The sequence below is a fragment of the Perognathus longimembris genome, chromosome 4 (genome assembly GCF_023159225.1).
Source record: "Perognathus longimembris pacificus isolate PPM17 chromosome 4, ASM2315922v1, whole genome shotgun sequence".
Classification (NCBI taxonomy): domain Eukaryota; kingdom Metazoa; phylum Chordata; class Mammalia; order Rodentia; family Heteromyidae; genus Perognathus; species Perognathus longimembris.
Genome location: NC_063164.1, coordinates 3,893,978 through 3,914,264, shown reverse-complemented (window position 1 = coordinate 3,914,264; position 20,287 = coordinate 3,893,978). Strand labels below are relative to the sequence as shown.

General features: G+C 57.8%; 1 protein-coding gene across 1 annotated transcript; it reads left to right on the top strand.

The window, feature by feature from the left end:
- The first annotated feature begins 308 nt into the window (after positions 1-308).
- Sh3bp4 (SH3 domain binding protein 4) lies at positions 309-14,165 on the top strand. Its single transcript, XM_048344475.1, is given in 5 exon segments — positions 309-525; positions 4,448-4,915; positions 4,918-6,800; positions 11,903-12,091; positions 12,406-14,165. Coding segments are annotated over 5 exon segments (2,883 nt in total). The 5' UTR covers positions 309-407; the 3' UTR covers positions 12,631-14,165.
- The last annotated feature ends 6,122 nt before the right edge of the window (positions 14,166-20,287 follow it).

The following is a 20,287-nucleotide window of genomic DNA, read 5'->3' as shown; positions in this document are numbered from 1 at the left end:
AGCCACTTTCCTGTAGACCGTTTCTCCTTCCTGGGCTGACGGGCTATGTGAGCTTCACACTCGATTGTGATGAAGGTCTGGCCAGGTACTAGGACCCCTTCCCCAAACCCCACCGTGCCCCCAGAAAAGTGGCTATGCATCCAGACCTGATGAGCCGTGGGGACAGAGCCCCTCTGCTCCCGGGGCCGGGAGAAGAGAGACGGATTCCTTCATTGCCATGGCTCAGAGGATAGAGAATCCCTGCCTCCTTTCCATGAAAACGACCTCTCATCTTCTCTCCTCCCCTTTCAGATGTGAGCGGGCGCGGCTGGGCCACGGGGTGGCTTGAGACCGGAGCCTCCGCCACGGCGGCGATCGTGGAGGGAGAGACATGAAGCCCTAGCGCCCGCGCTGCCCCGCGTTTCAGGATGGCTGCCCAGCGGATCCGCGCCGCCAACTCCAGCGTCCTCCCTCGGTGCAAGTCGGAGGGGACCCTGATTGACCTGAGCGAGGGCTTTTCAGAAACGAGCTTTAATGATGTCAAAGGTGAGCTCCTTGGTAATGAGCCCCCTTCTTCCCGTATGTGTTAGGGAAGGAACCTGGTGGTGGAGCCATCCGAGGGCGGGGGGGGGGGGGGGCAGGGGAGAGAGACAGTGTAGAAGAGAGAGGAAGGAAGTGCTGGGAACGACCGGAGGAGAAAGGGCTTTCCGCCTCTCCCTGGTTTTTCAGGTCTGGCTCTGCTGCTCGGCGCTGCCCTTGCAGCTCGAAAGCAGCGAGGAGCGCGTGTGAAGGAATAGACGTGGCCCCTTGCCAGCCGTGGCTGCGGAAGCAGAGCCCAGAGCTCAAGCACTCCGGCCGGCTCCGCGGCTTTCTCTAGCGCCCTTCTCAAACTGGGTGGGTGAGAAATGGATCTTTCAGACAACGTGTGGGTGGGCCCTGGCCTCACACGGGAGGCCACGTTGTCTCGTGTGCGCTCCTGGTGGCGTGCGTTGGGCAGCCACGACAACAGCGACCGCCGAACGTCCTAACACCCATGGAGACTCTCGCGTTAAAGTCAAGGCGGCTGCCGGGTGCCGGTGCCGCACGCCTGTGAACCTAACTACTTAGGAGGCTGAGCCGTGAGGATGATGGTTCGAAGCCAGCCCAGGCAGGCAAGTCCGTGAGACTCTTACCTCCCATAAACTGCTCAGAAAAGGCCAGAAGTGGCACTGTTGGCACAAGTGGCGGAGTGCTGGCCTCGAATACGAAGAAGCTCAGGGACAGTGCCCAAGCCTTGAGTTCAAGGCCCCGCGGCTCCATGCCCCTGGGGTGTGTGGTGGTGTGGCCAGCATGGCCCAGACCAGAATTCACACCTCCATCCCCTCCTCCGGGACTGAGGGAGGGGCGAGGGGGAGGGAGGGGGAGGGGCGGAGGAAGGGAGGGCTGCTTCGCTGTAGATGAGCCCGAACCTTTGGCGAGATGTATCGCCATTCCGTTTGGAGACAAGTGCTTGGAATTTTGAGTAAAAACCTCCTCCTTCTTCGGTCGTATAAAACTAAAGCGATAATTGGCATTGATACACTTGAGGCGGTACGCAAAGCACGCTTATTAATGGCTTTATTTTCTTATTTTAAAGTATTGCTGAAAGGAAACTTAATTATTCTGGGGAGCAGAACAGGATAGGATTGTAGAGGAATTCTAGCAGGCCTTTACTGACTAATTCTCAGTTGGTTTTAATTGGCTTTCCAGTAAATGTGTCAGGAAGCTAAGTGGTTTCCATTACTGGACCTCAGCCTGACCCAGTTCCCCTTTCCGTAATGTTTCCTGAAGCCCATTCTTGGGGCTCAGCAAATGATGGCCCGCAAAGGCCTCCGAAGCCCAGCCTCCATCCTTCTTTTGCCCTCCTGTCTCTCACCCCTCTTTCTTGAGGTAAGTCATGTAAACCGGGTCCTTTTACCCAAGCAACTGAGAGAAGCTAGGGTCCCTTCCCCACAAGGTGGCCCTTAGGGCCTCAAAATGCCACTCCTAACTTCGTCTATCGGGGTAGCGGTTGGCCATAAAGAAACCGAGGCCCTTACGGTGCCAGTGCAGCCGGGCCGCACACCCAGGTTTTGTGCCATGACCAAGGATCCCTGGGAGAGTCCGAGCTGGGTGCCCAGCCTCCGCTGGTTCCAACCCCTGCTCTCCAAGCGCCTTTCTGTCCACCCCTGCCGAGCCCAAGCTGACAAAGGCCCCCCCCCCCCCCCCCGGGCTGTCTTCACACCACCCTCGAGCTGCTGTTTTGGTTTACGCCAGCCCCTGGTGTGGTTTTATAACGGAAAGGGACAGCCTCGACCTTCCCTTTCTGCACCCCAAGACACCGGCATGTCTCCTATGGACCACCGTGAGGGTGGAAGGGACACGCAGGGGAGGGGCGTGTGCGTCTTCAGGTGACGCTTGGCGTGTCCCGCCCTGGGTGGGCTAGGCATCTTTACACGGAGCACCCGGTCCCTCATCTCACCTCGTCCCCAGCACGGTCTGCTAAGGGAAGATGCGTTGCTCCATCAGGAGGAAAACTGGACTGCCATGTTCCTGTGGCTTGAAGGGCCTGGATTCCAGCTCGGGTCTGGGGGGTCCCAGGAGGGCGTCGGAACCCAGGAGCCCGCTCCGCCAGTGTTCTCCTCGTAACCTAGCGAGTGGCAGTGGATAGGAACTCTTCCTAAGACATCACTTGTAGACTTTTCCTCTCGGTCTAACTTCGAACTTCAGCCTCCCGAGTAGCTAGGGAGCCACCCGTGCCCACTTCGATTCTAGTATTCCACAATCAAATAAAAAGTAAGCTGGCTAGTCAGTTGTTTTGGGATGGCCAGCTGGATAGAACTGGCTGATGGTAGGACTTAGCCACGTATGAATGACTCGATGCAGGTGTCGTTCAGCCCAGAATGCCATCCAGTTGTTGGCAAGACAGTTTGAGACAGAAAGTAAGCTTGCTTCCTTGCACTTGTGAGCACCGCTGCGGCCGGGGTGGGGTGGGGAGCTGTCTTTCCATAGGGTGGAGGGTGGAGGCCTTTGCCACGGGAGCTTTCCATCCTCAGCCCGCCTCGCTTGGGCGGGAGCTAGAATGGTTAACACATCTGTTGATTCTCAGAACTGCACTCCTTGCTCAGATGACTTACTCTTCTTCTCGGGTCACACTGGTAACCCACGTGGTCTGATAGCAAGAAGTGTAAATGAACCCGACCCGGTTTTTAAAGTGTTGGCGTTTTCAGGCTGCCTCGGTAGTTGCTGTGGTCGTGACCACCTGTGACCTCCTGGCCTTCGAGCTGCCTGGGACGGTCCCTCCATCCCTGTGAGTGATCTTGCCAAAGAGGTTGAGCGACCAGCCTCAAAAACCACCGCTCGCGAGACAAGCCTAGAACACAGAAAACAAAGGGGCATGATCTCCCTGATATATGACTGTTAACAAAGGGAGACGGAGAGACAGTAGAGACCAAGTTCGTGAAACCAAAAACTGCTTGTCAAATGGTATTCCCCACAGGATTGGGGCAGCGACCCAACAGTAGGTAACTAAAACCAAACAACTACTCAACATATAAAGGTCAAAAATTGACCTCTCAGTGGAATACAATAGCTCAAAAGCTATGTATGTACGTTCATATAAGACTACTGTCGACATATTGTCTAATATCGACATTACATTTAAAGCCCTAGGCAAACTTTCTTGGGCGTGGCCACGTGGCTACTATATATGTTCTTGATACATTGTATATTGTATATATGTCTACCTGACCTAGAGAAGGAAAAGAAAAACAGGGCGAAAGATATCACAAGAAATGTACACACTGCCCTACTATGTAACTGTACCCTTTTTGCACAACACCTTGTCAAAAAAATTGTGTTCAATTAATAAATAAATTTTAAAAAAATAAATTAAAAAAAAAACAAAACACTGCTTGCCTGAAGAGACGCTTTGGTGAGGATGAGTTGAACCAGAGAAACTTAACAACGGAGTCTGTCAGGGACGCGCCCCTCTGTTCCTCTGTCCTATGCTGAAAGACAGCCCGGAATTGGCCTGGGAGACTCAGGACCCGCTGCCCTTCCCCGGCTGTACGCCTACTGTAGCCCAAGAATCCGGCTTCCGGTCCTTGTGAGCTTGATTAACACTAATGCTAGTGATGCTACAATTTAATAAGGAAAAAAGTGGTTGAAATAGGACATTCAGAACAAAGGGACCTGTGAACTGCCCTGTTGGGCTGACTTGCCTGTCTTTGGTGGTCTGGGGACTCTGATCTTTCTCCCCCCATGGTTAAGTTAGAAAGTGACAAGGTGACCACAGAGTCAGGAGAAGTTCGTAAAGAAGTTGGTCTTGGTTTTCATTCATCGGTCCCTTGCCCCGTCGGTGGCCACATCTCCATGCGGTCTGCTTGTTTCCCATCTTCCCCTCTTCCTCCTTGGAGTCCCACGGCACTCGTGAGCCCGGCCTCACTCGCTGTCTTTCTGTTTTACGCAGTGCCTTCTCCCAGTGCCTTGCTAGTCGACGACCCCACGCCTTTTGGAAACGCAAAGGAAGTGATTGCGATCAAGGACTACTGCCCAACCAACTTCACCACCCTGAAGTTCTCCAAGGGCGACCATCTCTACGTCTTGGATACGTCGGGTGGGGAATGGTGGTACGCGCACAACACCACCGAAATGGGCTACATCCCTTCCTCCTACGTGCAGCCCTTAAACTACCGGAACTCGACCCTGAGCGACAGTGGTATGATTGACAATCTTCCGGACAGCCCAGACGAAGTCGCCAAGGAGCTGGATCTTCTTGGGGCATGGACAGATGACCAGAAAGGATCCGGTAAAGCCTACAGTAATAACCCTTTCTGGAACGGGGTCCACACGAACCCCTTTCTCAACGGGAACATGCCACCCAGCCTGGACGAATCGAATCCTAAAAATACCGTGGATCTGCTGCTGTTCGATACCGGACGTCCTCGTTCACCGAATCCAGCTCGGCTACCACCAACAGCACCGGCAACATCTTTGACGAGCTCCCCGCCACGAACGGGTTCCAGGCGGAGCAGCCGGCGAAGCGGGACAACCCGTTCTTCCGGAGCAAACGCTCCTACAGTCTGTCAGAGCTCTCCGTCCTGCAAGCCAAGTCCGACGTGCCCACGGCCTCGGGTTTCTTCACGGGCTTGAAGTCGCCTGCTCCCGAGCAGTTCCAGAGCCGGGAAGACTTCCGCGCCGCCTGGCTGAACCACCGCAAGCTAGCCCGCTCCTGCCACGACCTGGACCTCCTCGGCCAGAGCCCCGGCTGGGGCCAGACCCAGGCGGTGGAGACCGGCATCGTGTGCAAGCTGGATAGCTCGGGGGGCGCCGTGCAGCTCCCCGACACCAGCATCAGCGTCCACGTGCCCGAGGGCCACGTGGCCCCCGGGGAGACGCAGCAGATCTCCCTGCGGGCCCTGCTGGACCCCCCGCTGGAGCTCAACAGCGACCGCTCCAGCAGCGTCAGCCCCGTGGTGGAGGTGAAGCTGAGCAACCTCGAGGTGCGCACCTTCCTCATCCTGGAGATGAAGGTGTCCGCCGAGGTGAAGAGCGACGTCTTCAGCAGGAGCGCGGTGGGCCTGCGCTGCCTGAGGAGCGACGCCAAGGAGGGGCCGTACGCGGCCATCCCCCTGGCCTACAGCCACGGGGACACCGTGCAGGTGCACCTGGACAGCCTGGAGCCCTGCATGTACCTGGCCGTCGTGGCCCACGGCCCCAGCATCCTCTACCCGTCCTCCGTGTGGGACTTCATCCACAAGAGGGTCACCGTGGGGCTCTACGGGCCCAAGCACATCCACCCCTCCTTCAAGACGGTGGTGACCATTTTCGGGCACGACTGCGCCCCCAAGACCCTGTTGGTGAGCGAGGTCACCCGGCAGGCCCCCGGCCCCGCCCCGGCGGCGCTCCAGCTGTGGGGCAAGCACCAGTTCGTCCTGCCCCGGCCCCAGGACCTCCGCGTGTGCATGTTCTCCAACATGACCAACTACGAGGTGCGGGCGGGCGAGCAGGCCAAGGTGGTGCGGGGCTTCCAGATGAAGCTGGGCAAGGTGAGCCGCCTGGTGTTCCCCATCGCCTCCCAGAACCCGGCCGAGCTGTCCGACTTCACCCTGCGGGTGCAGCTGAAGGACGACCAGGAGGCCATCCTCACGCAGTTCTGCGTGCAGACGCCCCAGCCCCCCCCCAAAAGCGCCGTCAAGCCGTCCGGCCAGCGGCGCTTCCTCAAGAAGAACGAGGTGGGGAAGATCGTCCTGTCCCCCTTCGCGGCCACCGCCAAGTACCCGACCTTCCAGGACCGCCCCGTCTGCAGCCTCAAGTTCGGCAAGCTGCTCAAGACGGTGGTCCGGCAGAACAAGAACCACTACCTGTTGGAGTACAAGAAGGGCGACGCGGTGGCGCTGCTCAGCGAGGAGCGCATCAGGCTCAAGGGGCAGCTGTGGACCAAGGAGTGGTACATCGGCTACTACCAGGGCAAGGTGGGCCTGGTGCACGCCAAGAACGTGCTGGTGGTGGGCAAGGCCAGGCCCAGCCTGCTGCCGGGGCCCGAGCTGAGCACGTCGGTGCTGCTGGAGCAGATCCTCCGGCCCTGCAAGTTCCTCACCTACATCTACGCCTCGGTGCGCACCCTGCTCATGGAGAACATCAGCAGCTGGCGCGCCTTCGCCGACGCCCTGGGCTACGCCAGCCTGCCGCTCACCTTCTTCTGCCGGGCGGATCTGGACAGCGAGCCCGAGCGGGTGGCCTCCGTCCTGGAGAAGCTGAAGGAGGACTGTAACAACCCCGACCACAGAGACCGCAAGTCCTTCCAGAAAGAGCTCGTGATGGTGAGTGCGCCCGGCCCCCGGCGTCCTCGAGGCTTCCCGGTCGGCGCTGGGCCGGCTCCCGGGGCCGCAGCCTCCGGGGAGCCCTTAGGCTCACGCTGACCGCTGACCTCGGCATCTCCGAGCGCCCGGGTGTGTGTGGGGGGGGAGGGGGGGCTCGGGATGGGCCCGGTGAGCTTGCACTCTGCGCACGCGTGCACACACACATACACACATCTCAGCTGTGCCTGAGCACCTGTGAGTGTGTGTGCACCTTGCAGCCGGGTAGGGAGCGGGGTGTGAACACGTGCCGGGAAGCGCATGGCGTAGGCGGACCTGAAGTGAGGAGGCAGAGCCAGAAAGAGCCGTTAGAAGTGGAATCCTGGCCACCCCCGAGGTCCCCCGCAGCCTTAGTGGCTGGGGGGCCGGGGGAGGGGGGCCTTCAGGATGGTCCTTCCTTTAGCCAGCACCTGCATTCAGTTCAGGGTTCACTTCCTGGCCCTCCCGTATAGAAAGTTCCAGAATCAGGCTGGCCCCAGCTCCATAGGCCAGGGGTAGTGTCCCCCCGGGAGACCCTTGGCCAGGCATTCTTCACTGATTGTGAATTAGGGGCTTTCACGGGACATAAACGACATGGATCGTGTTGACTGGGGAAGAGCGCTTCTAGCGATCAGTTCTTCTTACCCAACCTGCTGACGGGAGGCTTTCCCGGCTGGCCATGGGGGTCCTGTAGCCCTCTGAGCCCCCCCCATCCTCCTCTGCACAAAGAGGCAGGAGCAGAGCCTGGCCTTGGCCGGGGCTGGCCCGGGGCAGGGCGACGTTGGGGGTCCCGGGAGTCCCCGACCCTGGCAGGCGAATTGTAATGGGCGGATGGTTTCTGTCTTGAAAGGAGGCGATTGGAGATGAGTGGGGGGGGGGGGGGGGGGGTTGGAGCCAGGACGGAAGCGGCTTAGGGCGGCCCTCCAAAGGAGAGCTCGGCTGTCACAGGCCAGCTGTCACAGCCGGGCCTGGCGCTGCCACCGAGGGGGGAAGCTCCCGGGTGGCCACCAGACGTCAGGCGACGGTGCTGGCCGGGACCCACGGAGCCAGAGGGATTCCCAGGAAGCAGACCGTGGGGACGTGGGGGCTTAGAGAACTTTCTAGAGCAAGGAGAGAACGAGCGGGGGGGGGCGAGGGGAATGTGGCCTGTAGAGTGTGACGGGCAGAGCTGCCCTAGAAACCCGACAGCTGCGCACATGAGCAGCCAGCGAGGGAGGGCTGGGGTGGGGGGGGAGGGGAACTATGTGGGGTTCTCAGTGGATGGGGAGAACCCACCCACCTCTCAACCAAGGTGGCTGTGGTGCTGGTGCCGGGGTTCCTTCCAGGAAGGTGCAGAGGTGATGACACAGCTGGCTGTGTGGTTAGTGCTCGTCTCCTGGTGATCGTGGTGTAGGTACAGGAGTGCTCGTCTCCTGGTGATCGTGGTGTAGGTACAGGAGTGCTCGTCTTCTGGTGATCATGTGTGAAGTACAGGAGTGCTCGTCTCCTGGTGATCGTGGTGTAGGTACAGGAGTGCTCGTCTCCTGGTGATCGTGGTGTAGGTACAGGAGTGCTCGTCTCCTGGTGATCGTGGTGTAGGTACAGGAGTGCTCCTCTCCTCGTGATCGTGGTGTAGGTATAGGAGTGCTCATCTCCTGGTGATCGTGGTGTAGGTACAGGAGTGCTCGTCTTCTGGTGATCATGGTGTAGGTACGGGAGTGCTGGTCTCCTGGTGATCGTGTGTGAAGTACAGGAGTGCTCGTCTCCTGGTGATCGTGGTGTAGGTACAGGAGTGCTCGTCTCCTGGTGATCGTGGTGTAGGTACAGGAGTGCTCGTCTCCTGGTGATCGTGGTGTAGGTACAGGAGTGCTCGTCTCCTGGTGATCGTGGTGTAGGTACAGGAGTGCTCGTCTCCTGGTGATCGTGGTGTAGGTACAGGAGTGCTCGTCTCCTGGTGATCGTGGTGTAGGTACAGGAGTGCTCGTCTCCTGGTGATCGTGGTGTAGGTACAGGAGTGCTCGTCTCCTGGTGATCGTGGTGTAGGTACAGGAGTGCTCGTCTTCTGGTGATCATGTGTGAAGTACAGGAGTGCTCGTCTCCCGGTGATCGTGGTGTAGGTACAGGAGTGCTCGTCTCCCGGTGATCGTGGTGTAGGTACGGGAGTGCTCATCTCCTGGTGATCATGGTGTGAAGTACAGGAGTGCTCGTCTCCTGGTGATCGTGGTGTAGGTACAGGAGTGCTCGTCTTCTGGTGATCATGTGTGAAGTACAGGAGTGCTCGTCTCCTGGGGATCGTGGTGTAGGTACAGGAGTGCTCGTCTCCTGGTGATCATGGTGTGAAGTACAGGAGTGCTCGTCTCCTGGTGATCGTGGTGTAGGTACAGGAGTGCTCGTCTTCTGGTGATCATGTGTGAAGTACAGGAGTGCTCGTCTCCTGGGGATCGTGGTGTAGGTACAGGAGTGCTCGTCTCCTGGTGATCGTGGTGTAGGTACAGGAGTGCTCGTCTCCTGGTGATCGTGGTGTAGGTACAGGAGTGCTCCTCTCCTCGTGATCGTGGTGTAGGTACAGGAGTGCTCATCTCCTGGTGATCGTGGTGTAGGTACAGGAGTGCTCGTCTTCTGGTGATCATGGTGTAGGTACGGGAGTGCTGGTCTCCTGGTGATCGTGTGTGAAGTACAGGAGTGCTCGTCTCCTGGTGATCGTGGTGTAGGTACAGGAGTGCTCGTCTTCTGGTGATCATGTGTGAAGTACAGGAGTGCTCGTCTCCTGGTGATCGTGGTGTAGGTACAGGAGTGCTCGTCTCCTGGTGATCGTGGTGTAGGTACAGGAGTGCTCGTCTCCTGGTGATCGTGGTGTAGGTACAGGAGTGCTCCTCTCCTCGTGATCGTGGTGTAGGTACAGGAGTGCTCATCTCCTGGTGATCGTGGTGTAGGTACAGGAGTGCTCGTCTTCTGGTGATCATGGTGTAGGTACGGGAGTGCTGGTCTCCTGGTGATCGTGTGTGAAGTACAGGAGTGCTCGTCTCCTGGTGATCGTGGTGTAGGTACAGGAGTGCTCGTCTTCTGGTGATCATGGTGTAGGTACAGGAGTGCTGGTCTCCTGGTGATCGTGGTGTAGGTACAGGAGTGCTCGTCTCCTGGTGATCGTGGTGTAGGTACAGGAGTGCTCGTCTCCTGGTGATCGTGGTGTAGGTACAGGAGTGCTCGTCTCCTGGTGATCGTGGTGTAGGTACAGGAGTGCTCGTCTCCTGGTGATCGTGGTGTAGGTACAGGAGTGCTCGTCTCCTGGTGATCGTGGTGTAGGTACAGGAGTGCTCGTCTTCTGGTGATCATGTGTGAAGTACAGGAGTGCTCGTCTCCCGGTGATCGTGGTGTAGGTACAGGAGTGCTCGTCTCCTGGTGATCGTGGTGTAGGTACAGGAGTGCTCGTCTCCTGGTGATCGTGGTGTAGGTACGGGAGTGCTCATCTCCTGGTGATCATGGTGTGAAGTACAGGAGTGCTCGTCTCCTGGTGATCGTGGTGTAGGTACAGGAGTGCTCGTCTCCCGGTGATCGTGGTGTAGGTACAGGAGTGCTCGTCTCCTGGTGATCGTGGTGTAGGTACAGGAGTGCTCGTCTCCCGGTGATCGTGGTGTAGGTACAGGAGTGCTCGTCTCCCGGTGATCGTGGTGTAGGTACAGGAGTGCTCGTCTCCCGGTGATCGTGGTGTAGGTACAGGAGTGCTCGTCTCCCGGTGATCGTGGTGTAGGTACAGGAGTGCTCGTCTCCTGGTGATCGTGGTGTAGGTACAGGAGTGCTCGTCTCCTGGTGATCGTGGTGTAGGTACAGGAGTGCTCATCCCCTAGTGATCGTGGCGTGGGTTAGAAGAGCAATCATCTCCTGGTGCTTGACCATCTTGAGCATGGAGGGAGATACAGAATAAGTGCAGAAGCTGTAGCTGGTAGCGAGCTCCTGAGACCTGTTTAAAGAGGGCCGCCGGGAGCCTGGGGACCCCCCCCTTCTTCAGTGGCTTCTTTTCGAGGACCCAGCCCTGTCCTTTTGCCCACCTGTCGCAGCCATGGCTGCTTGGAGGCCCTGTCTGCCACGTTGAGATTGGGCCACAGACAGCATCGCACCCTTTCCCTTCCTGACGGCAATCAGAGCTCAGTCTGCTTCACAAAATCCCCGCTGGAATGGGCCTGAGACATTTGCTGATGCCTCCCTCCTGTGCGCTCAGACATCGAAGGGAACCGCAGCGGCAGTGCCCAGCGCTACGGTCTCCCGCGGTGTCGTTTTTGTTGTTCAGATTTGGTGCACACTCAACACTTGCCCTTTAAAGAAACGGCCTCAGTTCCCCCTGGGTGGTGGTGGTGGTGGTGGTGGTGGTGGTGTGGGCGGTTTGGTGAAGCGCGACGTCCTGTAGCGATTGTGTAAATGGAGGCGTGGCGAGGGAGGGAAGGACACCTGCGTTCCCAGTGTCAGACGGCCCTTCCCTCACGGGGGACGGGATGGGATCTGCGGAGACGGAACCCTGCGCCTCCTTCCAGCTGTATAGCCAGTCAGGGGCCGGAAATCATCTGCCCGCGGGACCTCCGTGTGCTGTGCCCACCCAGAGCCCCCGCGGAGAGCGCGTTTAACCGCTCCTGACGGGATGACGGGTCAGAGCCGGGTGACCGGGACGCACTCTGTCACCTAGGGGACGGAGCGGGCGCCGGAGGTTCGGGAGCCGGCGGCTACACGTGCACACTCCACGCCCGTGTTTGTGTGGTGTGGAGCCCCGTGGCCATCCACACGGCCGGAGGACGTGGTGCTCCCTGGACAGCAGACCCTGTGGAGGGGCATCCTTCCAGGGTCACCCAGACGTGCTCTCAGACCCAGAGATGAGGACCTTCTTACCTCGGAGACGCAAATCTTGTAAACCCTGCGCGTTTTTTTAAGCCATTTCTTTTGAATATACCACAATTCAAATTACAGCGGACCGCTTCTGAAATGAGTGAGTGGCCGAAACTAAGCATCAGGCACCCGGGCCAGCGTTGTCTTGGGTTCCGTCCCGAGGCAGCCGTGGCCACCGCCCTGGAAGCCAGCGTCTGGCTCCATCCCCGACCCAGCTTGTGCTCGTTTCCCCCCAGGCCTTACTGAAAATGGACTGCCAGGGCCTGGTGGTGAGACTCATCCAGGACTTCGTGCTCCTGACCACGGCCGTGGAGGTGGCCCAGCGCTGGAGGGAGCTGGCCGAGAAGCTCGCCAAGGTCTCCAAGCAGCAGATGGATGCGTACGAGTCTCCCCACCGGGACAGGAACGGGGTTGTGGACAGTGAGGTACGTGAGGGCCCAGGTGGGGGACAACAGGGCGAGCGGGGGTGGGGAGAGGGGGGGACCCGGGTGGGGGGGGGGACAGTGATACCTCCCTGGAAAGAGGCTCGGGGTGAGTTCCCAATGGCACGGGCGCAGATCAGGGTGTGGCGAGGGGAGAGCCGTGCACCCGTCCTCCTCTGCTCCTGGGGCTCCCCCGGGGCTCCCCCGGGCGCCCTCCCTCCTGAAGAATGCCGTGGACGGCCAGTGCAGAGCACACAGCCCATCTCACCCCTTCCCCCCCCCCCCCCGTTTCCGCGTGCTGCGGCCCCGTCACACAGGCCATGTGGAAACCTGCCTATGACTTCTTGCTCACCTGGAGCCATCAGATCGGGGACAGCTACCGCGATGTCATCCAGGAGCTGCACACCGGGCTGGACAGGATGAAGAACCCCATCACCAAGCGCTGGAAGCACCTCACCGGGACCCTCATCCTGGTGAACTCGCTGGACATCCTGCGGGCCGCCGCCTTCAGCCCCGCCGACCACGACGACTTCGTGATCTGAGCGGGGCCTCCGTCCTCCCGCCCGCCCGCCCTCCACCCTGAGCGCCCCCCGACCGGCCATGCCTGCCACCCAGGGGCTGCCCCCCGCCCCGGGGGGGAGGGGGAGGGGGTTCTTTGGGTTCCTTGCCAATCAGATAGCTTTCTATTTGTTGACATGTACATTTCAAGTTAAAAACCTTTTTTTTAAAAAAAAAAAGAAAAAGACTGAGGAGGGGAACATGAGGAAAATGGTATCTGATTTTGTAACGGACCATAAACTTCATAGGAGCAGATGCTGTGGGGGTTTTTCTGTGGTTCAAAGACTTTTTTTTTTTAAATCATGTGACAGGTGTTGTACATAGGTATTTAAAGGCCACGGGGCATTTCCGATTCCCAGTCGTTCTCCACGTGTCCACGCTCGGCCCAGAAAGCACTGTTCGGTGTGGGTCCCTTTGTGCCATCTGGCCGCGGGAAGGCGAGGCCGGCAGGCCGCCCGTGGGCCCCTCCTTCCTCCCTGGGGCTCCTGGGGGACACGGCAGGCTCTGAGTGCGAGGTCGCCCCGCAGTGGCAGGCTGGCCCCCGGGTGTTGGCGCCCGCCCGTAGCTTAGAAAGCAGCTCAACCTGCCCTTCTTTCTGGCCCGGCCTCCTCTGTGTGCCGTTTGTCATTCAGAAGAGTGACACGTGGCTACCTAGGGCCCTGCCCCCCCCCACCCCACCCCCGGGGTGCCTCCTGCCTAGCGAGCCTCCCCAGCGGGCGGGAAGAAAGCCGCAGGCTTCCAAGCAACCCCAGGTGCTGGCGGGCACGAGTACCAGCTGCTCTTTGCCAAATTCCACATTCCACTTCATCTCAGATGGGACCCTTCCTCCTTCCTGGTGCTCCCAGGCCGCCTTGGGGATAAATGGTAGAGGGGACGCTCGCTAGATCTGGGTACGGTGGCAGGATCGGAGGGAGCAGGTTCTGCAAGCGACATCGCACTGTGTGTGAAGTCGGGGCGGAGGGCCGGGCCGGCGGCCCTGGGGGCTTCAGCTCAGAGCCCGCTGCACAGGGGTCCGTGGTCGCTTGGGGGGCTGCGGCGTCTCAGAAGGGGACAGGAGGCGGGACTGGCACCTGGCAGACCCCCGGTGAGGCGACCCCGGGAATGGCCCAGGACACAGGCCGCGTCTCTGAAGGGCTGCTAGGCCCATTTGGGACCCCTGCGTCTCCTGCCCTTCCGCTGCTTTCTTTGACACACTAGTTGCTTGGTTTAATCACGGAGCTGACGTGTTATAGACCTACCAATCCCAACACTGAGGCCAACGGACTGAAAGTCAACGCGAGGTCTCTCATGCTGCAGGGACTGAATCACACGACTTCCCGATGACCACGTGAAATCACCGTCCGTTCTGTTTCTCCACTCTTCGTCTTCATTTTGCCCAGATATCACCTCTCAACCTTCTCCCCAAAGAAGAAACAGAACCAGTTGCACCTTAAACCATGGGTCTTTTTCCTCAGGGCTTAACATAGTTTCCTATGCAACATGTCTTGTAGCACAAATTAAATTCTACAAAAGTTGCAGTGAATTCTGTTTGGATATTTTAAACTGGTGTGTGTGTGTGTGTGTGTGTGTGTGTGTGTGTGTGTGTGTGTGTGTGTGTGTTTTCTGTGCCCAGCCAGTCACATAAATAAAACAAAACCTGTGACAGGTTCTGTGTGTGACCCAGTGTCTCCCCTGTGCTGGGCATCGGTGGGTGGCCCCGTACTGAGCGTGTTTTCTTGCTCTGGATTTCATTGCTCTTGGAACATGCGTACGTCATTCTTCACTAACAAAATGGAAGCTGTGTTGTGCAGAGCGCCTGCCCGGAGGGTGCTGGGGTCTCGGAGCCATTCCGAGGAGCAATGTGTGAAGGTGGAAGAACCGGGCAGGGGAGCTGCTCCTGGAGCTCCACCGCAGTTATCAATGCTGGGGAGGGATGGGCCTTCTAGAAAGTCTGCTCGAGGAAGGATGTCTTCAGTCCAGATGCAAAGGCTGCCTAGGAACTGCTGGGCCCAAGCTGGGCCAGTCCTGGGAGCGGCGTGTCCCCACGGGCCATGGGGACAAATACCAGTCGTGCTGTGTCACACCTGTGATTCCAGCACTTGGAAGGGGGAAGCAGAATCACAAATTTCAGCTTAGCCCAAGCTACAAAGCAATCTCGAGGCCAGCCTGGGCTTCCTACCGAGATGATCTCGGAAACGCGAGACGCACACACACACAAAAACCCAAGCAGGGAGTCAGGCCCCAGTGCTTCCTTCCTGTCAAGCTAGCTGCTCAGGAGGCTGAGATCTGAGGATTGAGGTTCAAAACCAACCTGGGTAGGAAAATCTGTGAGACTTACCCCCAGCTAACTACCGAAAAGCCAGAAACTGAGCGGAGGCTCAACTGGCAGGGGAGCAAAAGAAAGATCAGGAACAGTGCCCAGGCCTTGAGTTCAAGTCATCAAGCAGTGAAACCTCATGGCCAATGGGAAAGTGTGCCCTGCCTTTAAGAAGTGATTCGGTGATGAGAGCTCTTCTCATCAATGGGATCAAGGTCCTTGGAAGAGGCTTCCATGGCCTTCTGCCACAATAGGACCCTGCCCGGCCCCTGTGTAGGACACTGCGAGGCGCCCTCTTGGCAGCAGAGACCAGGTTCTCGCTGCACTGGACCTACTGGTGCATTGACCTTGGCCTTCTAACCTTCAGGACTGTGAGCAACAAATTTCTCTTCTTATAAATAGTCTGGTCCTGAGAGCTTAGTCATAGCAACAGGCTAAGACTGACAAGCGATTACTAGTGTCTGCTCAGAGGAGAAAGCCGGAGGAGAGGAGCCGCGACCGGAAGCGCTGGCGGGGCGTGGAAGACGGAGACTCGGCTCCAACTGCCTTTGATTGCTCAGGTGGCTGCTAGCCTTGGAATATGGGGGTCCCAGGGACCAGCAAATGGCTCTCCTGGGAAGTGGGGAGGTGCAAGAGACCACAGTTAGCTGAGCAAGATGTAGACTGAGGAAGAGGAAGCAGATTCCAGACAAGCTCTGAGGGGAGGGGCTTAAGGCAGAGCGGAGAGACTGTAGACCTCCCTGTGAGGACCGCAGCAAAGATTCATGGGAGGAAGATGGAAATGCCATGGGGGGGGGGGGCTGGGTGGTGGACTACGAGGCCTCTCTCCCTCGTGAGCCCCTAGGCTTCTGAGTGGCCCACCTTCCTCTCCTTTCTGTCTCCCCTCCTCTCCACCCTCCTCACCCCGAGGGGCAACGCCAGCCTCGTCCCCCAGAAGAAAGAACCGTGGCTGAGACGCAGTGCTTTGTTCTGCTTCAGTGGCGACGCCCCCTTTATTTGGGGGGCTGCCGTTGGCAGTGGGCGGCAGTTGGCGGCGGGGCACCTCGCCTGGCCACGTAGGCAGGCTGGCTGGCCGCAGACGCTATGCGTTGTTCACGGCACGGGAGATTCTCCACGCAGCTCCTGCTTCCGTGGATTCTCTGCCTGCACCGAGCCCGTTTCTACCTACACCTCCCACCCGCCCGGGAAGGTGGTCCGCGTCTCGCCTTCTGCGGGGCCGGCTATCGTGAGAACACTTGCTATGTTCAGGATACACACACACACACACACACACACACACACACAGAGCTTCAGCAGCTAAATATAAACCCGCGACGGGCCTCCACAGGTGGGCCTCTGAGTCAGAGACCGGAAACTTGCAGAAAGAGGCAAGCAAGGTAGCTGGCGGCGGGGTCTGGCTTTCCCGCGTGGACCCGCCGCGCCAGCTGTGGTGCACCCGGGGCCTGCGGGACGAGAGCAGGTGCTCGGTGGCCCGAACAAGGGCCCTGTGGGACCCTTCGCAGTGACTTAGCGTTGAGTGAGGGGCCTTGGCCCCAGCTCGCGACGGGATTAGTCGGTACTCGAATGAAGAGCCAGTCCTCGAAGTGGAGCTGCGGCTCACGTGGTAGAGCAGCCGGAGGCCCCCCGAGTTCAAGCCCCAGTCCTGGCGTCCAGTGTCAGCCCTTGCCACCCGGTGTTGCGTGTACAAAGCACCTTGAGTTTGGACTTGTTACCCTCCTCGTGGCTTTCTGTGTGTCCCTAGTAGTGCTCTTTATTTTTTTTTCCATTTAAATACAAGCCATGTGGGGGAAAAGAATTTGTTTTCTCGAAAGTTCTGTGTCTATTCACTTCAGTTCGCTGGTCTTCCCACTGTAATAGTGCCTATGTTTAGCTCAGCTGGGATTCACACTTTGGGATAGCAAGCAGCAGCGCTGGCTCTTGTTTTTCACACACCCCAGCGCAGAATCAGCTCACACCCCAGGTGCGGATCCGCCCACTGCGGTGTGAAGAGGGGACGTGGGCAGCGCGGCCTCCTCCACGGAGAGAGAGGTCAGGGGTCCAAGTCCTCCTGGACACTCGCCCCGACTCCCAACCGGGGGCCTGGAGGTGGGGGCGGGGCGGGGAGGAGGGCAGTGGTTGCCTGGCAACCCCAGAAAGGCTGCAGGCCTTCCTGCCCGGGGGGGGGGGGGGGGGGGAAACGCGGGCCCCTTGCACGTTTGATTCCGAGCCCGCGTGGCACCAGGGAACACCAGAAAGAAGCACACGGGGTCAAATCCATGTGGGGGCACAGCACAACAACCTGTAAAGTGAGATCGGCAAGGAAAGTGGGGGGGACTGCAGGGGGGGGGGCTTCCTGCAGCCGGCGGGCCCTGAAGAATATAATCACGGCCCCCAAGACACTTGCCCAACACCTTCCTATATTCCTCATTATCGCATCTTCCATGTGACAGATGAGCTGAGGAATGAGAAAGGGTGGAGAGTGTGTACTCAGAGACCCGGGACACTTGACCTAGTTAAAAATAATTCACACAGGCCCTGGGAGGGGGGCGGGGTGGGGGGGCTGCGTTAGGTTCCCTGGGTCCCGGGAGATGGCGGCCAGTTTTCAAATACTAGAGTTATCCGAAACCCACAGCGACCCCCCCCGTCGGCCGCTGCCTCTGCCCCCCCGCCCACAGGGGCTCGTTGGAGCTATCCAAACGCGCCAAGGCGCCACACCCAAAAGAATGCACCCCCCCCCACTTCTCGGCATCCGTACACCGTACCCCCCAACTCTGCTCAACGTCTTCCTGGAGAGCGCTGATGAGGTCAGGTAATTTCCCTCCCTCCGTGAAGGGCCAGTGTGGGTACTGGTATCTCACCTCAAACAAGACAGACAGCGTTGTTTAGGAATGTCATTATTTCTCAAAGTGTCTTCAGAATGTGATCGCTTCCTTTGCATTATTCAAGGGTGTTTTGTTTTCTTTAAAATAATAGTGTGTCTTTCTTAGGTATCGCGCAACTCAAACGGATTGCAACCGAGCGAGCTCTGGTTAAAACGGAATTATTTTGGATTCAGATGTAGATAGAGACCCACCGCTTTACGGGGGAGGCAGATTTAGGTCCAGAACCCTGCACTGTAGTATGATTCCTAAGACGTGGGTAAAAGCCCTAACGTGTGAGCACAAGCTCCGTTTCCATGCGCTGTGAAGACACCAGACACCAGGAAGAGGGGCGGTGTGCATTTCTGGGTGTGGGCTGGCCCAGGGCCCTGCAGACCTCCTGTCCAGCTTTAATTGAGACCCAAGCCATTGTGGCTGTGCCCAAGGGCAGCTCCCCCCTCCCCGGGGTGCAGGGGGGCGGGGGGAATACAGTGGGCTCCAGGTGCTTAGCAACAAGCCCCTCCCTCTCTCTCTCGCCTTGGTTGGGAGATTTATGTCCTTGGCTGGAAACTCCCTGGAGGACAGTGTGCCTGACCTGGCAGAGTTTCAGGGCGTCCCCTGGGTGAACTCAGGACTGAGGGCCACACACAGGCTGGGGACGGTGGTCTCCTGTCTCCATGACAGCACTGACAGGGGCCCCCTCCCTCCCATTCACCTAGCCAGTAGCTTTGGGCTTGTTCAAGGAGGAACTGGTGTGTCTGTGTGTGTGTGTGTGTGTGTGTGTGTGTGTGTGTGTGTGTGTAAGCACATGTGGGGGAGGGAGGGTCTAGGCATGCACAGCTACACCAGGGTCAAGGAGGGCTCTAAGAAAGGCCCGAGTGCTTCTCTTGGATGAAGCGTTAGCTGCAGAAGCAACCATCGCCAGGTGTTAGGCCTCGGCGCCCGGGCTCATGATAACCTGGGCTGCTTAGCACCTACTCCATGCTCCGCACGGACCTAAAGCTTCAGACATGTTAGCCCGGCTGCTCCAGGTGATGTCCTGCAGGGGGGACAATGATTGTCCACAGGTGAGAAGCGAGACAGGGCTTCCGGGACATTCCCAAGCTCACGCAGCTAAGAAGTGAGCCAAGGGGTTCCAGCTTGCGCAGCCTGGCCCCGGGGTCCTCTCACGCCAGGTGGGAAACCAGAAACTCCAGCATGCAAAAGAAACTGTGGCCTGCCTAAGTGCTAAAGTAGCAAAACCTAGCATGAGAATCAGGGTAAAGATGGGTGGAGAAGAGCTTGCTGGGGGGTTGGGGGGGTTGGGGGGTTTTCAATTCCTTTGCTGGGATATGAATTTGTGTCTTTTTCTCCACTCTGATGACTGGCAGGGGAAGGGCACAGGGCTCTTCTGAACCAGGAGCGACTTCAAGATTCGCCGTAACATGGAACTGGAGGAGGCATATTAGAACACCAGTCATGAGTGAAAAGGCTCAGCAAGAGCATCAGGCCCCGAGTGCAAGCCCCATTATACACACACACACACACACACACACACACACACACACACACGATTTGCCAGCTAAGTAAGATTTGCTAGCTAAGTAAACTGTAGCATATTTATACAAGGGAATACTATTTAGCCATTAAAACACAAAAAGGCAGATAGATCTGCAATCCTAGGGTAAAAGGTTCGCCAAGACACACTATGGGAAGAAAAACAGAAGGGTGAGTATAAAATCTCTCACTGATAGTAAAAGAAGAAAGAAAACTGAGCCATCCACGGGCATTTCTAGAATGGCAACCAGGAAATCTGGCTTCTCAGGGACTGGAGAGCAGCATTTGAGGAGGCTTCCTTCCCCTTGCGCCATTTTTGTCTTGCTGGGTTTCTTACTCTGAGTCCATGCCGTTTTCATAATTCTACATATTTCTTTTGCTACGTATCATCATTTAGGAAATGAGCGCGATAGGAAATTGGCTGTAAGTATCCAAGAAATTGAACACATACTCTGATTTGCCAAATTAAAACACAAGCGAGTACCCCATTTACATAGTATTAATCAAGAAAGTGGCCATGCAGCAGCAGATAATCAAAATGATTGAATATGAGTAGATCAAAATTTGTTGTTGTTTTCCCAGTCAGGGCCAGGCAAAATCCAAAACCCCAAATGATATTCAAATGTGTTGTTAACTCTGATCGCCGCATCTTCCCAGGAGGACAGGAGGGTCATTAGATCGCCCACCAGAGCCTCATCATCAGCCTAAGACAGATCTTCCTGGTCATGGATGACAGCAGCGAAGTAAACCTAAGCCAGGAGCAGGGCCAGTGATCTCCAGGGTCAACACTGGCCGTGCTGGCCAGGGCTCACCAGACCGAGTCTGTGTGCCTCGTCTATGACGAGCATCCTTCTACCCTACCCCAGAACAACTCTGACTGGCTGCCGTGGAAACTGCCTTCGTCCAGGGCAGCCATGTTGAGGAAGGGGTTCAGAGCTGTCCTCGTGGGTGGATGGTCAGAGCTAGGAGACT